The 25774-nt window shown below is 38.6% G+C and overlaps 1 protein-coding gene across 1 annotated transcript; it reads right to left on the bottom strand.

Annotated features, from left to right (window-relative positions):
* Nucleotides 1-2180: 2180 nt before the first annotated feature.
* Nucleotides 2181-14528, bottom strand: LOC104214162 (dynamin-related protein 5A). Its single transcript, XM_009763790.2, has 16 exons — nt 14189-14528; nt 13484-13547; nt 13288-13392; nt 13028-13129; nt 12374-12424; nt 12214-12275; nt 11409-11499; nt 10402-10466; nt 5689-5883; nt 5267-5386; nt 5013-5083; nt 4705-4930; nt 3694-3744; nt 3024-3252; nt 2747-2886; nt 2181-2558 (listed from the first exon to the last, which is right to left on the bottom strand). The coding sequence occupies exons 1-16, from the start codon at nt 14315-14317 to the stop codon at nt 2430-2432; spliced, it is 1830 nt and encodes a 609-aa protein (XP_009762092.1). The 5' UTR covers nt 14318-14528; the 3' UTR covers nt 2181-2429.
* Nucleotides 14529-25774: the final 11246 nt, after the last annotated feature.

Genomic DNA, 25774 nt, shown 5'->3' on the forward strand with positions numbered 1-25774 from the left:
TATTTATGGCCATCCAAATGTTAGGGCAGGTTTAAGACCACAAGTTTCAAAAGTTTTACAGCCGCACAAATATTATGGCTTATTTAAAATCACATAGAAATCTTAGGTTCTTTATTAAAGTTAGATAAGTCAAACTAAGACAATCTTTTTAAAACAGAGGAGTATACAAAATCAACCTTAATATTAAATGAGCGTTTAGACATAAAATTGTAAAATTCCAAAAAAAGTGAAAAAAAATTCAAGTAAAAATGATATTTGAAAATTAGAGTTCTGTTTGGACATGAATATAATTTTTGGTTGTTTTTGAATTTTTGTGAGTGGTCTGAGTGAATTTTGAAAAACAACCTTTTGGAGTTTTTCAAATTTTCGAAAAATTTCAAAATCCAGTGAAAATTGAAAATTTTATGGCCAAACATTTATTTCGAAAATAAATTAAAAAAAATTCTTATGTCCCAAAGGAATCTAAATACCGAGTTCATTACTTCAAAAATGTATCAAGTAGGGATAAGATGCACCCTTTTGTGCTAAAACCATCATTAGTTTTCCCAAAAATAATCCCATCCAGGGTTCCAAATTACAGAACAATCAAAATACTTAATTATATCCGACAACAAAAATAATGACGACCCAATAAATTTTACAAGTGAGGTTTGGAGAAGGTAATGTGTACGCAGATCCTATCTCTACTCGAGGATGTTTTCGATAGATCATCGGCACAAGAAGACGAAAAGAGACAATATATCAGTACCATCAACAAAAACTATAGAAATAATAACATCACAAGAATCAGTAAATAGATGAAAAACAAAAACAAGAACCAGTAAATGAGGCCCGACACTATAAAAACGGAAGAATAGTGGGAACACAACATTGACCACCAGCAGTTTATGACAAAATCCTATCAGAACTAGCCTCACACTTGTACGAGTTAGAAATATGATCAACTACCTCCTAACCTACAACCTTAATACTCGACCTCCACAATTTCTTATCGAGGGTCATGTCCTCGGAGATCTGAAGTTTTGTCATATCCCGCCTGATCACCTCTTCCCGATACTTCTTAGGCCGCCCTCTACCTCTCCTCGTACCCACCAACGCCAACTGCACTCACCTCCTTATCGGGGCATCTGGACTTCTCCTCTGTATTTGCCCGAACCATCTGAACCTCGCTTCCCGCATCTTGTCATCCATGGGAGTCACGCCCACCTACAAGATATTCTATTCGTCTCAAATTATCTGTCATGGTTTCTAAAAATAGTTGTCTTCAATTATATGTTATTTTAGAAGTTAAAAGACTAAATTAATTGTCTTTTTTCTATTCTACCTTTAATATTAATTGTTCTTGAAGACTATAAATACCTCAATTGTAAGTAAATATTAAATGAAAAGATATTATATTTTAAGATATAAGTAAGGGTAAAACAATCAAAAACCTCTCCAATTTAATATTTTCTTAAGGATCGTGTAAACAAGAAATACGACAACAGATAATTTGAGACGGATGGAATATTATAAATGAATATATATCTTATTTCTAAACAATTTCCGAGGTTGATCAAGCACATTACGAGAATCTTTTTTCGGTTAAGCACGTTCTGAGATTTATTCCCTGCTCAATTGATCAAAAAAAAAAAAAAAATAGTCCCTACCCGTAGGCCGTATCATTAGATATATATGCAATAATTTTTAGATACCTAGCCTATATAATATTGGCTATATCAAACATTCATAGAATACGAATAAAATATTACAGGATATCATCATGTTTTTTTCACTTATTTTTTAAACAAGCTCCACGAAATGGATGAATCGGCAGAAACTTTAAGGAATTAAGGATTGTTGGTTGCAGCGATCAAAACTTTAGCTTGGCTCGACAAGAAGCTTAGCTTGCTGCAGCAACTACTTTACATCCTCAAATAATTTTAAGGCAGAGTAATAATAGGGGTCTGGGACAAATAATCCAACACTCCATGCATAACACCCAATGTCTTACTCCTCTATTTCTCTGTCCAAGTGTCCATAATGATTGGCATTGTTCGTTGGCTGACTGCTATTTTGTTTTAACTAAAAGTTTGTAAATTTTTTAAGAACGATCCTTTCGCTCGAGTCTGAAAAATCAGTTTCATGAATTATAAGTTTGGTATGTAATTACACAACCGCATAAACAGTACCCAAAAAACTGAAAAACCAAACAAATATTAAATTTATTTCGGTATGATATTTGGTATATAACCTTTTTAAAACCGAAAATAGCAAATCGAAGTCTTTCAAAACCGTATCAAACCGACTAATTAACTCCCCTACCTATCTAGTATATCACTACTTACCATGGAAAGAATTACATGTTGAAGCAAAGAATCATAGGCCACGTATCCCTACATCCAAATCGTGATGAACAAAAATTGGAGGAAAAAGAAAGGTTTGCGTCTCTATTTAGCCCATGCAACTGAATCGATCTCACCCTGAGCAGCTCTGTACAACTCAAGTCTCTTCGCCAGAGAGATACGACGCTGCATTATTGCTGGGTCCTCATCCAGCAAAGTACCCAGCTGTTTCCCCTGCAGAAATGGTTGAAAAGAGAAGAAGAGAAGAATCAGAGATTATCGTTGATACATCAAAGTCATCATCCGTCGATATGCTCTCTTCTCCCAACTGACCCCCCCCCCCCCCCACACACACACACACACACCGAGAAAAAGAAGTACAGTTCCCAGGTTAGCCAAACAGTGAGATGCGAAATTCTCACCTCTTTCTTGCCCAAGTCGGTGAAGAAATGATCAAGCAAGCTGCGTTTGGCCTCCCGTACTTGACAATAAACAACAGATTTAGGAATGGAATTCCTCAAAGTAGCACAAACCATATTGACATAAGACAACACATTCGATCCTGTTGAGAAAAGAGCCCATCAGAGGGGACACACAAAATAAATCACATGCAATAACGCAGTCACGGTGCCAGCAAATTTCAAAAGACTAATTGAAAGACCAATGAATTTCAAGGATAAAAGCTAATTCAAAACTCACCTATCCTTCGAAGATAGGAATCATTATACCGGTCAAAAATTGAATGTGTTGGATTTCCTCCCTTCTCAATATCTTGAGGAAGTTTCCGGAAGAAATCTACAGTCAGGTAACTACACTCCATTTCAACCAGCTGAAGAGTTGCTTTTTTGCTTTCATCCCTCATCCTTTCTAGTGATTCAACAGCTGCACCGTTGACCTCAACTCTAAGAGAAGGATATTGCTTTAGCTCCTGCCAATAACAAAAGGCACAGTATGTGAATTATTTGTACCCTTTTTTTTTTTTTGATAAGGTAAAGGTTTTATTGATAAATGTACCAAGATGGTACATAAGATTACACCAGGATCAGACAACACCTATAATAGCATACTTTCAGTTACAAGTTGCTTAGCACATCCAAAAACTCCATATATTGATCTAGACTTTCAACTAAACATTATTTGTACCCTTCTAACTGTTTAACAAAACTTAATCATGGTAACGAGATAATTCTTCAACTTTTTCCATGTCAGAATCACTGAGCACGATCATTATTGGGGGTTCATTCGTTTAACTCCACCAGAATGAACTTTTAAAATCATAAATGAGAATGGCCGAGATTTATGACAAACATTAAAGCTTTTCATATATCTCGAACTCAAAATAGTAATTTTAAAAGGGAAGTGAACATACTGCAGTCTCACTAATTGACTTGTGAACCAGTTCCTTCAGTATAGCATGAACCTGAAAATGTTGCAGATGAAATAGTTAAAGAATTGTTTTGCCAACTGCACCAAGAGATGTGCCCATAACACTGAACAAAAGCCCCAGAGTACTCTAATTAAACAAGGTCAAGCACAAAATACCTTAATAATTTTCTCCACCATTAAGCGCTTAACAACAACGCAGTCTCCACAGTTCGTCTCAGTTTAAAACATAATAATGTAATTGATAGTTAAATACTGCTGGATTTACATAGTTCAACTTTTAGAAGGTACACGGCAAAAACAAAAATAAAACCTCATACTTGTCATTCCAGAACAAAATGAGTTCAACAGAGTAGACATTCTAACTTTCTCGCAAGTTCTCATTTCTACAGAGAAACAACTGGTTTCTAGGTCAACTTACATCCCCGTTCATGTAAGATTACATCTTTCTTTAAGTACGTTGTTTCAAATACAAAGAAAATCCAAATAGACTTAAAACTAACATATCGCAGACAGTAGGCCTTGTCTTTGCGACATTTAAACTGTGAAATAATCAAACTTCTCTATAACAACTGTCCTCTATACCAACACTTCACTATAACGGCCAAATTTTTTTTAACCAATATTTCATGTTATGCTATAATATATGTCCTCTATAAAAGCAATTTGCTATAGCAGCCAAAAAACGTCCGGACAAATGACACCATTATAGAGAGGTTTTAACTGTATCACACACTCAACAGCGAGCAGTGATTGCCCCTCAAGAGTTCAAAGTCAGAGATCCCATTATACAGTCTTTAACATACCCCACTACTTAAAATAGAAGCCTGGAATAAGAATCATCGAAAGGCAGAGGAAAAGACAAAGAAGAGGCAAAGGGGAACTGGAAGGAGATCCTTAACACTAAGAAAATTGAACAAAGCTAATCAAATCGTTCACGCGGAGAACTCTCGTTAGTTGCAACTAGAAACATATCAGAGAGAATTTAATTCCGTACCGCATCAACGGCTGCTTCAGCAGGACCCTTCATAGAAGTCAAGGAGGATTCAATAAGACGACGATATCCTTGCTCAGGAGCAATCAAATGTGGTTGGTATCCATCAGCTTCAGTTATAAGTTTCCTTACATTGTCCATTGAAAGTTGCTTATCAAATTGCAATCTTTTCAATGCAGCTGGAAGCTGATTATCAAAGACATTATATATTTTATCCCCACCAGGTCGACTGCAACAAAAATAGGATTAGAACACAGCAGCATATTTTATTACTGTAGATTAAAAAGACGGAAGCGGCGGAGAATACTTACACTCCATCAAGATGTTCTTTGAAGATTCCATCAAAAGTACGACAGACTTCCATAATCATGTACAACTTTCCCTGCATTGACAAATTTAAACATGCACAACAAAGACATCACATACATTGTATAGCCACAAGAAAGCAAACATACATTCTGAAAGCTAACATGAAAAGTACAGAACCAACTCATTACAGCTAGAGTAAAATCTGTCTGGCAAAATTTGATAACCAATTCAACAGAAAATTCAAGATGATACTTACTCCAGCATCTGTCGCAATGGGCTTCCCAAGACGGCTCAATTCATTTTCTAGCTCAATGATGGTCTTGTTGATAAGAGACTGAAGACCTGGAATTCTTGACTTGATAACAGACTCCAAGTGCTAAATAGGCATTAACGAGGTTTTAAAAAAAAGACAAGTTAGTAATCTGGAAAATTGAAAATCATGACTACGCCAATTAGGGAAAACATTAAGACCTTGACAGCTTCATTTAAAGCATAAATAAAAACAAAGAATTTTGTTGAAAAAGTTATATAAATACTTGTTCTCAAACTTTCTTCAGAGGACAGGAAATAAATTTAGAAAGAGAGGGCACATGCACTAATTAAAAACGTTTCTGCACGAAGGGCACTTAAACAACAATTCAAAATAGAAAAAAGACATTCTTTGAGAATATAACATACTTTTGACATAACTTTCCCAAGATGTTCTGAACCCATCCTGTTGGCCATATGCCTGTACTCAGGGGTACTAGAAAAATACTCCTTTTCTCTACGCCTGGCAGCAATCATGTCAACGTTTTTATTAATATCTTGTTGAGAACGATTGACGACACCTATCCATGGAAATTGTAGTTTATATGCTCTTCCTTCCAAGATCTGAAAATCCAATAAGATGATTTAACATAACAACCATCGCAAACCTTTATAAAGTGTGAATAAACATTTGGCTATTTGTTCAAGAAAAGAATTAGGTAGTATCCAACTGAGCAGCAAAGGGAAATGTTGACAACTACTCATTAATCTATTCCAAAAGGTAGTATTCTGAAATGCTCAGACAAGAACTCAAAGAGAAAGATAAGGATAGGTGTTTCCAACTTTCCATCACATCTTATATCTTGAAACCAAACCATGGCTATTGTTTTAGATTGCTTACTTGAGGGCTTATCATTTAGTCAAATATAAAAGCATATACAGACACTAGTAGTTCACATAAAACACCATTCAAAAAGCATATTTTCCTCTCCTGATGCTCCTTTTCCCATAAACCAGGAAGACGCCAACAAAATTGAACAGATTAAATTTTCATTTTGGATTGCTGTAGCAAGGACGATGCCTCACAATTGTCTTTGATAATAAAATCCTTAAAGTGAGTTCAAAATTAATGACAGATTTACAAGATTTTAGATCCCTTTAGTATAATTTCATTTTTCACTTAACTGCACATTGAGATTTTGTTTAAACTTTCTTACTTTGACATGTTCGTCTAAACAACCTTTTTTCTTTATACAGAACATACTTCTGAAAACAATAAATTTGCAATACTAGAGAAAGTATGCTACCAGACTCTTCATTTGTCTTGAAGCCCCCCTGAAAATGGGTGGGATAGGCATTTCATAAAGATCCTTCGAAACGCACAAGAAATCTACTTTGTTAGTTTCATTGTATAAATAGTAGTAAATAACCCTAATCCCGTATGTATTAGGAGTAGGATATGTATTGTATATATATATGGCCCATTGTATCATTGTCTAATTAATCAATAATATTTTCTCCCATGCATTCTCACATGGTATCAGAACTTCAGTGAGAAAATTATCGTTGTGCATCATTCCAGCGGCCTCCAGGAAGAAAGACCTCGTTGCCGTGCAATTTTCCGGCGATTTAAGAGGCTGCCCGTAATAAAAAGTCACTTTTCGTCAGTGTTGTGCAAAAACCAACACCACCACGAAGTAGATCGGCCTCCGGCGACCAACCCTCTAAAATATCTCCGGCAGAAAAGCTGCCACGCGCCGGCAGAAGAAATTTTCCGGCGAGCGCGTGAGGCCTCTTCGGCCATTTTTTGGCCGAGCTTCTTCAGGACAGCCTGATCGCACTGAAATTCCGACCATTTTGAGTTTTTCCGGCGAGCTACAGTGCTTTTTCCGGCGTGAACAGTGATTCCAGCAATTTTCTGCTTTTTCCGGCACGATATTATAATGGAATTCGTACCTGAAGCCTTTAATTCACAATCCGTTGGATTAAATGCAATAAATCCAATCCAGATGGTTTCTTTACCGGATTATATTGAGTTCCTTCAGTACAAAACACGTAAACAGACATCTTCAAGATTAACCTCCGTTGTTTCAACAAATAGTAGCATGACTGATGTCTCTCAATCTTTACCTTCTGAGTCTTGGGTCATTGATTCAGGTGCATCTGATCATATTTCTGGTAATAAATCTCTTTTCACTAGTATCTCATATTCTCAATCTCCTCCAACAGTCACAATGGCCAATGGGTCTCAAGCCATGGCAACTGCAATAGGTCAAGCAAGTTCACTTCCTTCCTTACCTTTAGACTCAGTTCTTTATGTTCCTGGTAGTCCTTTTAATCTCATAGCGGTTAGTCGCTTAGCCAAATCACTTAAATCTGCTGTTTTATTTCTTGATGACCTTATTTTTATACAAGAACGCAGTACAGGGCGGATCATTGGTACCGGACGTGAATCAAATGGATTTTATTACCTTATCCTTGCAAAATCACATGGACTCGCATCTTGTCTTCCTCCAATAACTTCTCCCGTTACTGATTCACCAGATTTATTACATAAACGGTTAGGACATCCCAGTTTGTCAAAACTTCAGAAAATGGTACCTGGCCTATCTCACTTGTCTACTCTAGAGTGTGAGTCGTGTCAGCTCGGTAAGCATACCCGCTCCCATTTTCCGCGGCATCTTGACAATCGAGCAGAGTCACCTTTTACTTTAGTCCATTCAGATGTTTGGGGTCCTAGTCGGGTTAGTTCTACCTTAGGATTCCGCTACTTTGTCAGTTTCATTGATGATTATTCCAGGTGCACTTGGATATTTTTGATGAAAAATCGATCTGAGTTGTTTTCTATTTTTCAGACCTTCCATGTTGAAATTCAAAATCAATTTGGGATTTCTATCCGCACATTTCGTAGTGATAATGCCATAAAGTATTTGTCTTCCCCATTTCAGTAGTTTATGAACTCCCATGGGATTATTCATCAAACATCTTGTCCGTACACATCCCAACAAAATGGGGTAGCTGAAAGAAAGAATAGACATCTTATTGAAACTGCTCGTACCCTACTCATACAATCTCATGTTCCGCTGCGTTTTTGGGGGATGCAGTTCTTACATCTTGTTATCTTATTAATCGTATGCCATCTTCAGCTATCCAAAATCAAGTTCCATTCTCTGTCATGTTTCCCCGCTTACCTTTGTTCTCTCTTCCACCCCGTGTCTTTGGGAGTACGTGCTTTGTTCATGACCTTACTCCAGGAAAAGATAAGTTAGCTCCTCGTGCTCTTAAGTGCATATTTCTGGGTTACTAGAGAACGCAAAAGGGATATCGATGTTATTCTCTTGACCTTCAGCAATTTCTTATGTCTAGTGACCTTGTATGTCGGTTGTGCCGGTCCCGCTATGGTCAAAAGCAGTCTCCTCGAGCCTGGTTTGGTAAGTTCAGCATAGTTATTCAGGAGTTTGGTATGACTCGTAGTGAAGCTGATCACTCTGTATTTTATCGACATTCTGCTTCAAATCTCTGTATTTATCTGGTCGTTTATGTTGACGATATTGTTATTACCGGCAATGATCAGGATGGTATTAGTAAGTTGAAGCAACATCTCTTTCAGCACTTTCAGACTAAGGATCTGGGCAGATTAAAGTATTTTCAGGGTATTGAGGTCGCTCAGTCTAGCTCAGGTATTGTGATCTCACAACGGAAGTATGCCTTAGATATTCTTAAAGAGACAGGGATGACAGGTTGTAGACCTATTGACACTCCGATGGATCCGAATTCTAAACTTCTGCTAGGACAGGGAGAGCCTCTTAGCGATCCTGCAAGATATAGGCGGTTGGTTGGTAAATTAAATTACCTCACAGTGACTAGACATGGCATTTCCTTTCCTGTGAGTCAGTTTATGGATTCTCCATGTGATAGTCATTGGGATGCAGTTGTCCGCATTCTTCGGTATATAAAATCAGCTCCAGGAAAAGGCTTATTGTTTGAAGATCGAGGCCATGAGCAGATTGTTGGGTACTCAGATGCTGATTGGGCAGGATCACCTTCTGATAGACGTTCTACGTCTGGATATTGTCTCTTAGTAGGAGGAAATTTGGTGTCTTGGAAGAGCAAGAAACAAAATGTGGTTGCTCGGTCTAGTGCAGAAGCAGAATATCGAGCAATGGCTATGGCCACATGTGAGCTAATTTGGATCAAACAGTTGCTCAAGGAGTTGAAATTTGGTGAGATTAGTCAGATGGGACTTGTGTGTGATAATCAAGCTGATCTTCATATCGTGTCAAATCCAGTGTTCCATGAGAGAACTAAACACATCGAGATTGACTGTCACTTTGTTAGAGAAAAGATACTCTTGGGAGATATTGCTACAAAATTTGTGAAGTCGAATGATCAGCTTGCTGATATTTTCACCAAGTCCCTCACTGGTCCTCGTATTAGTTATATATGTAACAAGCTCGGTACATATGATTTATATGCACCAGCTTGAGGGGGAGTGTTAGTTTCATTGTATAAATAGTAGTAAATAACCTTAATCCTGTATGTATTAGGAGTAGGATATGTATTGTATATATATAGGGCCCATAAATCCAAATTTATGTTAGCCACAAAAAATGGTGTTTTTTGTTCCATCTAACCAAATGAGTATTGTTTCACATAGATATTATTTCACCGTGGTAGATACAAAAAGTATGTATTTGGTATTCACTGAACATTGATAAATATCATCATTTCCCTAGCCTGACTAAACTCAATTAGCACTTAGCAGAGTGTCAAAACTTAGCCTAAATAATTGAATCAAAGATGATATGAGGGTTATGTGATGGAGAACTCTTCCCCAAAGTTCTCCAATGTAACTATCAACAAAAAGCATAACTTGTCAATAACGCCATGTATACATGATTTCCCCCAATCATTTACGAGACCAACTTACAAGTCACAATGTGGATTTACAATCTAAGAATGAAAATTCAAGAAGAGTAACCCATGCTCGGCTTCTCTTGAAAGAACTATACCAAAAAACCATGTACAAAGGAGCTCCAACATTCACGTTTACTAAAGTTGAACCATGCTTGGTGCAAATATACTTTTACCAAACAAACAAAAGTAGGAAGTAATCATTATCTAACCAAATAACAAACTTACATCGACAGCATCAGTACCCTTATCCATAAGATCAATCTTTGTCAGAACACCAAATGTCCTTTCCCCTGAGGCAAGAAGACTTTCAGTGTTAAACGGCAATATTTATCATCTCATTTACCAAAATACTCTTGAAATAACAATTTATAATTCAGACTATCTCAAAAAGTAAGACCTAGCATGGTCTATTGGATTGTTACACAAGATAACACAAAAGGAAAGAGTGGCAAATGCAAAAAGATAATGATTCAAGCAAAAAATCTAGCTACATTATTTGCTCAATCAATAATAATTTAAATGAGACCGAAACCCAGAGTTTCCTAATATGCACAAGATACTAAGATTTGGTCTTAAATACTGTTGGATTCAATGTGTACAAGAAAAAATTATTTCTCTTCTCAGTTCTATTTTTAATTTCTTGTTTCATCTTTATTTTCCATGAAATCCAAGTCTTCTTCCTCTTGCTTTGTCGCATTTAATGGTTATATTGCATGAGAAATGTGCATTACTTATCAGGAAGAAAGGGACGTATAAGAGTTCACGGATATCGAACATAACTTGTCCATAATAATTGGTAACATTAATCCTCTTACTTTCAAGAGAGCCACATAACATGTGAAAGAAATAGAACAAAAACAAAACCCAAGAACTCTATCATCACTGTCAACGTGGATAACTATTTTATGAGGCAACGAAAAAGCGCATATTTTAATGTGCTTACCTTGTACACAATGATGTTAAAATAATAGAAAAGTCAACGAAATAGAGATAAGAACAGAAAAAATAAAAGTGAGAAAGAAAAGTTTCTTAGAAGCATGCAGCATTCCAATCTATTTCTGAATTCCAGCTTCTGCTCAGGTGAACAATTTGCAAAACAATAATTAACTAAACCACATAAATTGACTAGATCCAGCTATTTGACATCAATCAAAATATACATAACTGATCAAATATAGCAAGCAACCTAGAGAAAGAAAAAGGCGAAGAAGAGGACATGTCTGAACTCTAACCTTTAGGGTCTACTTCGCGAGAAATCTTAATAGCATCCGATGTTGCAAGATCTTGATTCGCAGGAGAAACAGCAAGAATAATGCAATTTGGCTGCAATGTAAAAACAATGGAATAAAAAAGACCACCCGCACATGAAGAAGTAATTGAGATTCTTAAAAGCCAATATATTTACCAACATCTTAAATCAAAAACTAAACTGCTCATAATGTATGGCCTCCTTTGGGACAATATAACAACAAGAGAATGGAATAACAATGTTTCATTCCAATTCCATCTTATTAAGTCCTGATTTCATTTTGGAGTAGTGATTCCGAGGTTATTTCCATAGTGCCTTAACGCCAATACGCATTCTATTTTGAAATGGTCATTTATCAGATAAGCAACATTCTATCTCAACCTTTCATAAACCAGCATTTTATGGTCGACCCATTACCCTTTCCCGTGATCCCCTTTCCCTCCCCAAGCTCCAGAGATACCCCTAACCCTCGTCCATCTTGCTAAGCAGTTCCATGCTGATCCCTACCCTTCACTTTTCTACTATTTTCATTCCATTCCAAACTCCTTTAAAGTCAGAGGTGAAGTAGGTTAGGGTGCACCCCAACATTCATTCCGGCTAATCTCAAGAATAGATCCAAATCACACAAATCATTTATTTTTATTCTAATTCCATTCCCTGATACTTCCTTCCACGATTCACCGGATGGGCCGCCAGCGACTTGGTACTGTATTATTGCTTTCCTAAGTGTAAAGACACGTGAACAATGCCCATAGAAAATTTTATCAATAAGAGAAAGTACTACTAACCTTCTCAATATAAGAGCGAACCATGTTTTCAATGTCCGCAACAATGCTCTCAGATTGTCCCTCTAAAAGAATTCAATGGAGAGAATTTGCTTCAGAAATAGTCCATTGTCAGGAAAAGGCAAGAAACAACTAAAACTGATGAGCCAAACAAACAACTCACCAACTGCTACTTTTGTAAGTCCAGGAAGATCGATCAGTGTCAAGTTTACGACTGGCATTGACCAAAATCAAAATTCAGATGTCAGAAGCCAGAGGGAAAAAAAACAGAAATATAGAACACGGAAGAACAATTGCAAATTGTGTCTATTAGGGACTTTCTCAAAAATTATATGATGGAAAAGAGGGACACAACTGGCACCAACAAAATGCTGCGACTCAAATTAGAGGTATAGCCCAACAGGAAACAAAGGACAAAAACACCAATATTCAACAGCAAGTAGATTTTCACAAGTGATAAAATTTTGAAAAGCTCTCCACTAAAGTATAGACCACAATTATGGTCAGCAGCAAAGCTGTCCACTACATGAGAATTTATCCAAGATGCTTTAAGCCTTTAACTGTCCAGTAAATACTCAGATGGGGAGTTTGTTAATTGCATTAGCTGTTGCAGAAATATTCGCCTCACGTTTCAGTAAAACAAAGATCAGTATAATTCTGAATTTCAAATATATACCCCGAATACAAGGTTCAAGTACTTATTTTATTTAGAGGGTAAGTTCAAGTACTGCTTTGTCAACACAAGCACATAGCTTTCAACCTTATACTGAATTACAATACACCATTGCTAATAGAGAAAGCTAAATTCTCTTCGTACCGTTTGGAGAATATATACTGAGATAAATTGGGACGCTGGAGATCTGTTTAGAACGGCCTGTCTCTCGATCAGTCTCGTCAGCAATCTCCTTTCTCACGGCAGCTGAACAAAAGATACACAGGATTTAAAAGTCAAAAGGACAATAAAGCAAGGTGATTAATGAAGATGACAAGTATGCTAAAGTATATCAGGTGATACATGTGGAAGGTGAAAATTAGGACTGCATAAACAATGATGGTATATATTGTCTAGCGACTCACCAAAATCAGTAAACCTCTTCCTTGGAAGGTGTCCAAATTCTGCATATTCTCTACCCTCATCTATCCGATGAAGCTGTAGGACAAGGGGTCGACGAGTGACAATACCTGCACATGATATGTTAATAGTATTTCTTGTGATCTGGCATTGATAAAAACTTCATGTAAACAGCACTAATAATGAACGCATTATTTTTACCGGATCCACGAGGCAAAAAATCCTTTCCAACAATGCTCTCAAGCACTGAAGACTTCCCAGAGCTCTATAAGCCATACAGAATATGAAGTTAAGCAATGCTATTAAACCAGCAAATCATTACACCAAGAGTGTTCAGATGACATTAAGCACACATTAATTTTGTTTGACACATGTAATCAGACCAAAACATATGACAATCCACTGCTACAAAACGATCACAGCACAGAATAACATATATTAACTCAAAAGGAATTGATAAATGCACATAACACAAGCAGAAACACAGAGAGCTAAAGTATCCTATATCCATGCACTATCGCAGTAACGTCAAGCAGCTCATAGATCTTCTACTGCACATGTTTTCACATTAGACGCTTGTACGTTTTAATGGACTACAACACATCATCAGATACGCCAACATGAACTAAAATTCCCTACCAACAGAAGCTACAACCGACTCCTTCAAGAATTCACAAATAGATCGGAACCCTAGATTTCGAGAAAACACTTATTTCATCATGAACTGCATATTATCAAACTAACAAAAGATAAGCAAAGATTAAGAAATCATGTTCGAGGACAATAGATACAGACGCAGTAAAAGGAAGATTCTAGAAATTAAAGTAACAGAAAAAAAAACAATAGAAAGATAATAATGGTACAAAACACAGATCTGAATCGAACGAATAAGGAGATCGGAGAAACCTGGCCACCAACGACGGCGATGGAAGGAAGGGCGTCCCAGAGAGTAGGCAATGCACTCTCTTCACCGTGATCGCCAAGGGCTGTACAAGCTCTCTGTAATCTGTTAACCAACTGTATGAGATTCTCCATTGATCCGAGTCAAAGATCGGCAACTTGACTCAGGTAACGACTGAAACAATATAATCAGCACCGCCGGCGATTTGGTAATCGATCGATAGATCGGCAATGAATTGAAGAAAGGAGAGAGAAGTGGGCAACGGGTCGACTTTAGAATTTGAAATTGGAAAGTTTCCTTTATTATTGGATGTATAACGGAGATAGAAAATTTAAACGACGGACCGCGTCGACGTCGGTTGGGTTCGATAATAAGTAAATAAATTAATCAGAGACTTGTATGTCAGTTTTCACAACTTTTGGGGCCTTAAGGCACCGTGCCGTCCGTGTTGAATGTTGCTCTATCAATTTCCTTTAACGAACTTGTTCACTTGTGTTAAGGTAATGTATCTTTTTCTTTTATTTTTTGTTGAAGTTAAGGTTATGCTTGATACAGAGAAAAGATATTTTGTTTGGTCTAAGCTTTATTTGTTAGGTTACAAGTTGATTAATGAATGTCTTCTCTTTCATTTGTTGCGCTGTTTCTTAAACTTTGACATCTAGATATAGCATCGAATTTTATTATTATTATTATTATTATGTGTATCTAGTATGGCTGTCCAACGGGACGGGACGAGACGAAATTAACGGGATGGGACGGGACGGGACGACATTTAAGCGGGACGGTAGCGGGACGACATTTAAGCGGGACGGTAGCGGGACGGGACGAAACGGGACGGGACAAACGGGACGAAACGGTCGTCCCATCCCGTCCCGCTAACAAACGGGATGGGACGGTTCGTGGGCCTTAAGGGTTTTTTTTTATTAAAAAAAACGTCTAGTTTTTTAAAAATTGCTATGTTTTTAAAGTTTGCAACAGCTAGATTTTTGGCTTTTTTAATAAACTTAAATGTTACTATGTTAAAACTAAAATTAGAAACTAAGTAAAGAATTATAAAATATTAAAATAAAAGACTTGTAATGAAATATTCTAGTAAATATAAATTTATAATAGAGTTATAATTTATTTAAGACAATTCATAAAAATAATTCAACGCTTAGAGCCTTTTATTTTATTAATAGAACTTTCAAATCTCAAATACAAATATAATTCTTTTGAAAAGCACCTAATCTATGCAGCCACCTTCTAGGAAGGGTTCTGTTTGAATTAGGCCTCTTAGTAGCCAATTACAAATCATCATACTAATATTTGTAAGCTCCTATATAGCTTCTTCGTAACTTATCAATAATATCTCTCGGACATTCTACTAGAATTGGCAATGTTGATTGATGTTCCATGAGCTCCATGTCGTCATCGCTCCCAGTGGTTAGTATCCCATTGTATTCTTCTTCTTCCCTAGTGGTTAATTTTTCAAAATAAGATTTATTCTTTGTGAATTAATCCAATCTCAGAATAATACGGAAATCTCAAGACTGTCCTCCGCTAATGAATGTCTATGATCTCCAATTTGAAATCTTGCCGCGCTGAAAGCACTCTCCGATGCTACTGATGATGCTTGAGTACCCATGATATCTCGGGCAATAATTGAAAGTGTTGGAAAAGCCTTGACACGCTCCCTCCACCATAACAAAAGTTGTTCATTGCCTTCTTCGTCTTTAATATTTTCCAATCCTTGATTAAGATAAAAATCAAGTTCGTCATCAATAGAGGAATCAAACCTGTTATATCATCCATATTTTCCCATAAAACTTCTGCTCCAGATTTAGAAGTAGAAGGAGCAGTTTCAGTACCAGTTGTATCCATAGATTTATATTTATCAAACATTGATCTAGCATAAGAATATATGCTAGCTTGGCAGTTTTCGAGAGATGGTTGTTCATTTTCTTGAATTTCTAAATTCTCATAAATTTTACGAACAAGTCCCTTTGCACCTCTTAGTTTTAAAGATGGGTTAAGTAGAGTAAAAATTAAATAAACTTCAGGAATAAGGGAAAAATACTTTTTAAATTTTAAAATTATTTTTTTAATGGTCGGTGCATAAGTTGGATTTGTTTTATACTTACCAAATACAATAGAAATTCCACAAATATACCATAATATTTGTGTAACAGTAGGATAATATATACCAGAAAATTGTTTTGTAGCATAATAAAAATTTTCTAAAAAATTAGTAAGCTCTCTCATCGCATCCCAATTAGAATCAATAATTTGATCAATAGGGTAAGCATTATGCATATTAAATACCTGTTGGATAGGCACCCGATAATCATAAGCAACTTTAAGCATTTCATAAGTAGAATTCCACCTAGTACAAACATCTTTTGGAAATTTTCTAAATGGAAGGCCAGCACTAGCACATTATTGAGCAAATTCACGAATTCTACTTTGTTTATGAGCACGAAAAATATAGTTACAAGCATGTTGTATTTTACTACAAGCATCAGAAAATAAATTAAGACCATCTTTTACAACCAAGTTAAAAATATGGCATGCACATCTAACATGAAAAATTATTGGATTAATTGGACAAAGTCTACATTTTAAGCTATTTGCCGCGGTTGTGTTAGCAGAAGTATTATCTAAGGTGATAGTTAAAACTTTATTAACGAGTCCATAAAAATCAAGTATTTGTAGAACAGTAGTTGCAATATATGCTCCAGTGTGTTTTGAATCAACAAATTTATAACCAATAATACGTTTTTGCAAGTTCCGGTGATGATCAACCCAATGACATGTAACAGTTAAATAATCACAACCATTAGGACTACGGCCTATATCAGATGTGATAGACACTTTACAATTTAAGGGAAAAAATACACAACGAATATACTGAAGATATTCGGTTTGAAATTTAAAAACATCATTTCTAACTGTGGTCTTAGGAAAATCTTGAAAAGCAGGGTTATAAGTTTCTTGTATATAATGCACAAAAGCAGGGTGAGAAGGAAAAGTAAAAGGTAAGCACAGACACCCACCATTTTTGCTAAGTTCTCACGATTTCTATCTTTGTTATATTTGCGTAAAACATGACCAGAAGCAGGGTCAAGTTGTTGTTGAATTTGATTAGAACCAGATCCACTAGGAGTGCCAGAATTGATGGTAGGATCTATAATTTTTTCGGCTTCTATGTTAGCTTGTATCCATAAAGCTTTGTGATCCTTTCTTAAGTGTCTAGTTAAACCCCTCGTCCCACCACTTATTGAGTGTGCAAATTGTTGCTTACATTTTTCACATATAGCACGATGATTGACTTTATCATGTTTAAAAAAAATTCATACAAGTGATGGTTTAGGACATTCAGCCTTAGGCTTACCCCTTACAGGGGGTACTGAGGGTAAAGCTCCAGACTAAGATTGACTTTGAGTTGGAGCTTGTGTTGCGGGACTAGTGGGTGTTTCATCCAATTCTTCTTCCTCATTTTCTTCATCCTCAAAAAAAATATCATTGCCAAATTGTCTTTGTAAAGTTTCATGATCTAATTATTCTCCGACATGAACATCATAAAATGTGGGGAGTTGGGAAAATAAAATTTTATCAACATGAGTCATTTCATCAATATGCTTTCTAACTCTAGGTCTAGGAGAAGGGTTAGGATTAGGATTACTACTACTTTCACCTTTACTACTTTTTTAAAAATACCAAATACATTTTTAGGTGCCATAATTTAAATATGAAACTAAATTTAAAAAGCTAACACAAATGAAATACGAAAATATAACACGTAAAGAAAACACAAAAATTAAGTACTAAAATGATACGCAAAAATTATATATTAAAATTAAGAGATGGAACGAGTGCACCGTGATTAAATATTGAAACTTGAAGAAATTGCCCAAAATATTGCTCTAATTACTTGACGAATTAATTTGAAGCTTAAAAGTTGCTCCAAAAAATTTGCCCAAATACTTGAAAGTTGAAACTTGAAAGATATCACTTGATACTTGATAGTAACAAAATTGAGAGAATAATATAGAATATAGATATAATATTAGAATGTAAGAGATTGGAGAGAGAAGATTGATTTTTTGTGGGAAAAAATGAAGAAGAATGGGGGTATTTATAATAGAAAATAGGGCCAAAGTGTAATTTAATAAACTTAGGAGTTATATTAAAAGTTTGGGTGGTAGGGGTGTTTTGGGGGGTGTAGGGGCTGTTTAGACCGTTGGCGACAGCTATTTTTGCCATTTAAGTCGTTGCCCAACGACTAGTTTTTTTTAAAAAAAAAAATAATTTCTGGCGGGACGCGAGACGGGATGAGGGACGGGACGGGACAGGACGGGACGAAACGGGACGAAATGGCCGTCCCGTCCCATCCCGTGTCCCGTTTAACATTGTGAGCACGTGATTTTTGTTTTACGCGACAATCACTCCAAAAGAAACAAAAATAATAGCAATTGGTCTTGCTGTACAATTTTTGGATTTTTACGTGGCATGTTGTTAATTATTTATGATTTTTCCCATTTTTATTTTTTATTAAAACAAAATACAAAGAATGTGTGTCATGCGTAGTTTGAACCGTAATCCGGTTATTAAATGGAAAATCATAAAATATGCATTTTGTCCTAATTGTTGCCTTGTTTAATTTTACCTACTTTTAACATTTTAATATGCGTGAATAATTGTATTAAGTGTTTAATTAATGGAGTTTAATTTTGTTTAATTAGGTTTGTTTCAAAAAAAATGAAAGAAAAAAAAAAGTGCAAAATTGGCCTGAAATCAGGTTTGGGCTTGTTCCCATTCAAAATCCGAGTCCCAAAACTAGCCCAAAGCATGTGCTTGCCCCGGTCCAGACCAGCTGACCTCAAGAGCGTCCAAACGACGTCGTTTTGATCTGGTCTGATCTGGGCCGTTGATCTCAGAATGATCAACGGCCAAGATCGCATTCCCCATACCCACGAACAAACCCGACCCATTCCACCCGGACCGACCCAACCCCCTTTAGGTTGAAACGACACCGTTCCTTACCAGCCAAAAGATCCTGACCCTTCATCTCACTCCATCCGACGGCCAGGAATATAGCAAAAGGTGAAGTTGCCCCAGGGTATCACGCTTGGTTCAGAGGCGACCTGTCTTGCGAAAGACCAGCTAAGAGACCGCATCTCAAAGATTTTGTAGAATCGTCCCAAGGGCAATGGAACTGGTTAGCAAAAGAAAAGGGGTATCGGGCAGAGATCGGTGATTTGAAGCTACAAATTGACAGTCTGAAATTCAATAATAGCATACAAATCGCGGCGGATCGAAGAGAAAAGAATAAATTGGTCCAAGATAATGAAGAACTTAAGGCCCAAATCCAAAAATTGAGATTGTCTCTTGATGAACAGCCCAGAAGTCGATCAGACCAGCAGTTGATTAAGGGTTTAAAAAGAGAAGTCACAGAATGGAGAGATGGTTTAGAAGAATCTGGAAAGATTATGGCAAAACTCAAGGCACAGTGAGGAATAAGAGTAGAGAAGCATCGCCGATACTTGAACCAATTGAAACGCGACCACGAGAAAACTGTTGCCAAAATGAAGAGAGAGAGATGGCTATACTTGAGGTCAAAACAGCTAATCAGGCCAAGGATTTCCAAATTGAGAGCAGATACTGGTACGACTTGTTAGCCCAGATGAAGTTAGAAGTACGGCGACTGAAGAATCAGCATATACATGATTCTCAGGTATTCAAGATGTGTAGCGATCAGATAAAACGCCTACTCATAGAGAAGAAGCAAACCAGAGATAGGATCAAGGCCATTGCCCATGCCATCACCAGACGATGTCTACGATGTGAGAACATGACCAGTGTTACCGTCCTCTCGGCAGTGATGGGTTATGTCAAGCAGACCATGCATGAGCTGGAGCAGCTTGAGAGGGATCTCACACCTAGGACCGCAGCGAGGCCGAATGATGCCCCGCGGGCACCAATTTTCAAAACCATAATGTACTCATAAGTCGAGTCTGTATCTTAGCATCTTCTGCCTGTTTTCCCATCAGTTTGTTTTAGTCTATTTTGAGTCTAGGTTTATTTTCAAAGTTTGCTCTTTCTTTTGCAAAATGTGGTTTGTAATAGACCGTTTCAACAATAAAGGTGTGCTTCTTTTACGCTCATTTGTGTTTTTGAACTACGTAATGATCTGATTCACGTGGCATCGTGATACGTAGGCAATCCTCATCGGATCCGGTCGCGGTTTAACCAAAGAGAAAAATTGAAAAAAAGGAAAATAATAAAAAACCTAAAAGAATGTCGGAATGACGCATGCTTTCGTCGCAAACATGTAGGAATCCATTTAACTGTATAGGTGCATAATGCCCCAACGTGAGATTGCTTATCTGTTATTTGATTCGAATTAACCGTTCGTTTGTCATTGAGTTCCTTCCAGTTTTTTGGAAAAGGTGGTTGGTTTGGTGAAAGTCTGGCCTCGCACCCGTATTTCACGAGATCGAAAAGGAGTGTTCAATTACCTATTGTTAAGACAAGAGGCAATGCTCACACTTACTTCACAAGGTCAAAAGGAAGTGTATAAATGTCTTCAGAGATTCCGTTGCCAACAATCCCTATTTCCGAGGAAAGTTCTATCTCGGCCGTCCCCACGCCCGAATCCGCAACTGCGGAGGAAAATAGAATCTTGCGGCTTCGCATGCTGGAAATGCTTGATGACTGGAATAATGGAAAAGAGCCACCAAGCATCGTCCCTGGATTCCCTGAGTTATTCTCCAGGACAAGCGGGACTTCTAATGTCCCCATAAGTTATCCTGCTACCCCATTCGGATACCCAGCCATTTCAGCCTTCTCTGCTGGATCGCCCTCTGAGTCTCATCCTCGAGTGTCAACGACGAATGTAAACACCAATATCTTTACTGCACCACCTTGCCCGATCACGGCACAACCTGCTGCATACAAACCGACTTTTGACTCGTCCTCGTTTACATTCCAAGCCCCATCTTTCTCGTTGGAACCAACTAGGTTCGCTACCAGCACTAATCCTCCACAGCCTCAGTGCGAGCTTGCACCTAGGCAGGATCAGAACCCCAGAATTGCAGAACAAAATGAGATGGCCAAAATAATGAGAAGCCTTGAACAGAGCTTGAAGAATATGCAAGGATTGAGCGGACAGAAGAGCGTTTCTTACGCCGACCTATGCATGTTCCCTCACGTACACCTACCAGTGGGTTTCAAGACCCCAAAGTTTGAGAAGTACGACGGGTACAGTGACCCCATTGCTCACCTCAAGAAATATTGCAACCAATTAAGGGGAGCGGGCGGAAAAGAGGAATTGCTAATGGCATATTTCGGGGAAAGTCTGATAGGAATAGCCTCGGAATGGTACATGGACCAGGACATGTCCCGATGGCATGTCTGGGATGATCTCGCTAGAGATTTTGTGAGACAATTCCAGTATAACATCGACATCGCACCAGACCGAAATTCTCTGTCGAACTTGAAGAAGAAACCTTCAGAAAGCTTCAGAGAGTATGCTATTAAGTGGCGCGAGCAGGCGACGAGGGTGAAGCCTCCCATGGATGAAGTGGAAATGGTCACTACCTTTCTCCAGGCTCAAGAGTCTGACTATTTCCAAAACATGATGTCAGCCATGGGAAAGCCGTTCGCAGAAGCAATTAAGATTGGAGAGATGGTGGAGAATGGTCTGAAAACGGGTAGGATTTTGAGTCAAGCAGCCATAAGGGCGACTTCCCAAGCCGTCCAAAGCGGGTCCGGAGGAATGGCAAGAGGGAAGAAAAAGGAAGAAACGGCCATGGTAGCCTCAGAAATAAGGGAATATCGTAATCCCCGACCCCGTTTTCCGGAAAGAACCCCACAACACTACTACCCCCACTCAAATCTGGCATATGCTCATCAACCCTATATGGTCATGAATGCCCAGCCTTATGTCCATCCGCCGCAACAAGCCAACCGAGGCCAAGCTCCACCTCCCAGAAATCAGCCTCCTTACCGCAACCACTATAACCCACAACCTCCGCAGAATAACTTCCGCCCTCAGGAGCCACCTAGAAGGCGGACTTTCACGCCCATCGGTGAACCATACTCTACTTTGTTCCCGAAGCTAGTCCAGTTGGGTTTCTTGCAACCAGTCCCTCAAACGAGGCAAAACCCGACATCACCTTCTTACAAAGCTGGAGTCAGATGCGCCTATCATTCAGGGGCCGAGGGGCACGATACAAATGACTGCTGGTCGTTGAAAAGAGTGGTCGAGAATTTGATAGAGCAAGGGAAAATAGTGCTAAGGGACGAGGAGGTCCCAAATGTGACTAACAATCCATTACCTGCTCATAATAACGGGCCGCTGATCGGGATGATTTGCGAAGACAAAGAATTTGACCCTGCTTTGAAAGCTATAATCGCCATAGTCGACACAGGGAAAAAGCCTGAGACAACCCAGAAACCAGAAAAAGGGGAAAAGGCCAACACTGTAAAGTGTGAGCCCGAAAAAAAGGTGGAGAAGAAAGCAGTACCGGTAAAGGATGGAGTTCTTTACATCCCACGAGGCCGAGCAGAGAAGCCGCAGAGCTTCGAGGTCAAAAAGGCAAAACCTATGTACGTACCAAAAGGGGCCTATGTGGTCCGGGGGACGATTCAACCACCTCGGCTGAATGAGCCAGTGGTTATCGGACGCGTGCCACAAAAGCCAATGACAAACCCGTCCACAGTACCGTGGAACTATTAGAGGACGTTGGTAACATACAAAGGTAAAGAAGTCATGGAGGAACTTCCAGAAAGTACTCTCATTGGAAGGTATTCAAACACCCAAGAGCTGAACAACGCCACACGGAGACGCTTCCCACCAAAGAAGCCTGTAAGCGTTGAAGAAGCAGAAATTTTCTTCCAACAAATGAAAATGCCAGACTACGAAGTGGTAGACCAACTACGCCAATGCCCCGAGCAAATGTCCATGCTATCGCTATTGATGAGGTCGGCCGAGCACCAAAAGATCTTGCTCAAGACTTTGAATAAACCATATGTACCAGTTGAAACCTCAGTTAAACAACTGGAACGGATGACGGAGAGGTTCTTCGCCATTAACCAGATCTCTTTCAGCAAGAATGACTTACCTCCAGAGGGAGCAGCTCACAACAAAGCCCTGCATCTAACAGTTAAATGCGAAGACTACTATGTCAAGAGGGTGATGTTGGACGGAGGTTCAGGTGTTGACATTTGCCCGCTCTCCACGCTACAAAGAATGGAAATTGGGACCGGAAGAATCCGACCCAATAATGTCTGCGTAAGGGCTTTCGACGGCATCAAGAGAGATACCATGGGGGAAATAGACCTGTTGTTGGTCATAGGACCAGTCGAGTTTGAAGTAACCTTCCAGGTGCTCGACATGGATACATCCTACAATTTTCTCCTCGGCAGACCTTAGATCCATGCGGCAGGAGCTGTGCCTTCCACTCTTCACCAGATGGTGAAGTTTGAGTACGAAGACCGAGAGATCGTGGTCCATGGAGAAGATGAGCATGCTATTTTCGGGACCCATCCATCCTATATCTTGAACCAAGAGAAGGGAGCGAACATACGGTCTATCAAGCTTTCGAGATTGTACTAGCAGAACAGCATGAAGAGGGAATACCTTGCCCCCAGCCTTTCTTGTCTAACGCCTCGGCTATGGTGGCTAAAGAGATGATCCGGCACGGATTTAGGCCAGGGAAAGGGCTTGGACGAACCCTGCAGGGAATAACAGAACCCATCACCTTGCCGACCACCAAGAAACCTTTTGGACTAGGTTTCAAACCCACTCCAGGAGATGAAGAGTGGGCAAAGAAAAGGAAAAATGAGGGTTAGAAATTACCTCGGCCAGTGCCGGACTTATATGAAACTTTCATCAGGCCAAGGTACACCGAAGAAGAAGACGATGAGATCTTCACGGCTGAGGAAATCGAGGAGATATGTGGGGCAATGAGAGAAATGCTCTACGAGACTCACATGGTTCAACCAAGTGAAGGCACATGTACTGCTGAGATGTTGTACGTGGGGCCGAACGCCAAACTTCAAAACTGGGAGGCCACGCCATTCCCGACTAGACGGAAGTCCGGGTAGACCTGTCCTGCCACCTTTCCTGTGTCACAAGTTATCTCCAGGACATAACTTGAACGTTTTCTTCCTTTCAATTGTTGTTTTGAATTCCTAAGTTGTAAACATTGTTGTTTTCCAACTTCCCAAAGAAAATAAAAAATCATCATTGCTTTCCCATTTTTTCTTTTGTTCTGATTTTTGTTATTTTTCCTTTTTTCATTTCAGTTATAATAATGCGGCTTTAAATATGACATGCTTGCGGACTTCACGCCCAGATCACAACGAGCTATTTAATTGTGAATTAATGAACCCAGAACCAGAATATGATGAAGAAGAAGCTTTTAGGGAAATAAACCGATAGTTGGAACATTTTGAGAATAAACCTAAGCCAAATCTGAATGACACCGAACCGGTTAATTTAAGAACTCCTGAAGAAATCCGGGAGACCAAAATAAGCATTCACACGGACAAGAAAATGCGAGACGCGATAATTCAACTTCTTTTTGAATTTAAAGATGTGTTTGCTTGGTTATACGATGACATGCCAGGATTAGGTGTCGATCTAGTGGTTCATAAATTGCCAATTCACCCTGATTGTCCTCCAGTTCAACAAAAGCAACGAAAGTTCAAAACTGAGATCAGTGACAAGATTAAAGAGGAAATCACCAAACAACTGAAAACGGGAGTGATTCGGGTAGTCCAGTATACAACATGGTTGGCAAATGTGGTTCCAGTACCGAAAAAAGACGGGAAAACTCGGGTATGTGTAGATTACCGAGATTTGAACAGAGCAAGTCCCAAAGATAATTTCCCACTGCCCAACATCCACATCCTCGTTGATAATTGCGCCAAACACGAGATACAGTCTTTCGTAGATTGTTACGCTGGATATCATCAGGTATTGATGGATGAAGAAGACGCCGAGAAAATTGCTTTCACCACGCCTTGGGGCACCTACTGTTATCGGGTCATGCCATTTGGTCTGAAGAATGCTGGGGCTACTTACATGAGGGCCATGACCGCCATTTTTCATGACATGATGCATCAAGAAATAGAGGTGTACGTGGACGACGTGATAGTCAAGTCCAGGACGCAGGATAATCACATCCAAGACTTGAGAAAGTTCTTTGAGAGACTGAGGAAGTATGACTTGAAGCTGAACCCAGCCAAATGTGCTTTTGGAGTTCCGTCGGGCAAACTTTTGGGCTTCATCGTAAGCAGGAGAGGTACCGAACTAGATCCAACTAAGATAAAATCTATCAGAGATCTACCTCCCCCAAGAACGAAGAAGGACGTGATGAGTTTGTTGGGTAGGGGAAAATTGATCGAAAATTTCCATTGGAATCCACGATGATTTAAACTCCCCATAAACCCTTACATTCGAGGACGAATGTTCCTAAGGGGGGGAGGGTGTTACAACCCATATCCACATGTGTTAGTTCATGCCATATATTAGTTAACATAAATCCAAGAAGGAATTATCTTTGAGATTATAAGAAGTCAATCCTATTGGTCTTAAGTGA

This window comes from Nicotiana sylvestris, chromosome 1 (assembly GCF_000393655.2).
Source record: "Nicotiana sylvestris chromosome 1, ASM39365v2, whole genome shotgun sequence".
NCBI lineage: Eukaryota > Viridiplantae > Streptophyta > Magnoliopsida > Solanales > Solanaceae > Nicotiana > Nicotiana sylvestris.

Excerpts from the sequence above, each read along its gene's own strand:
- LOC104214162 (XM_009763790.2), bottom strand. The coding sequence starts at position 14,317 with ATGGAGAATCTCATACAGTTGGTTAACAGATTACAGAGAGCTTGTACA. Across the intron at positions 3,745-4,704 it reads CTGAAGCAGCCGTTGATGCG|GTTCATGCTATACTGAAGGA; the intron begins GTACGGAATTAA and ends CAACATTTTCAG. Across the intron at positions 2,559-2,746 it reads CCGACTTGGGCAAGAAAGAG|GGGAAACAGCTGGGTACTTT; the intron begins GTGAGAATTTCG and ends CCATTTCTGCAG.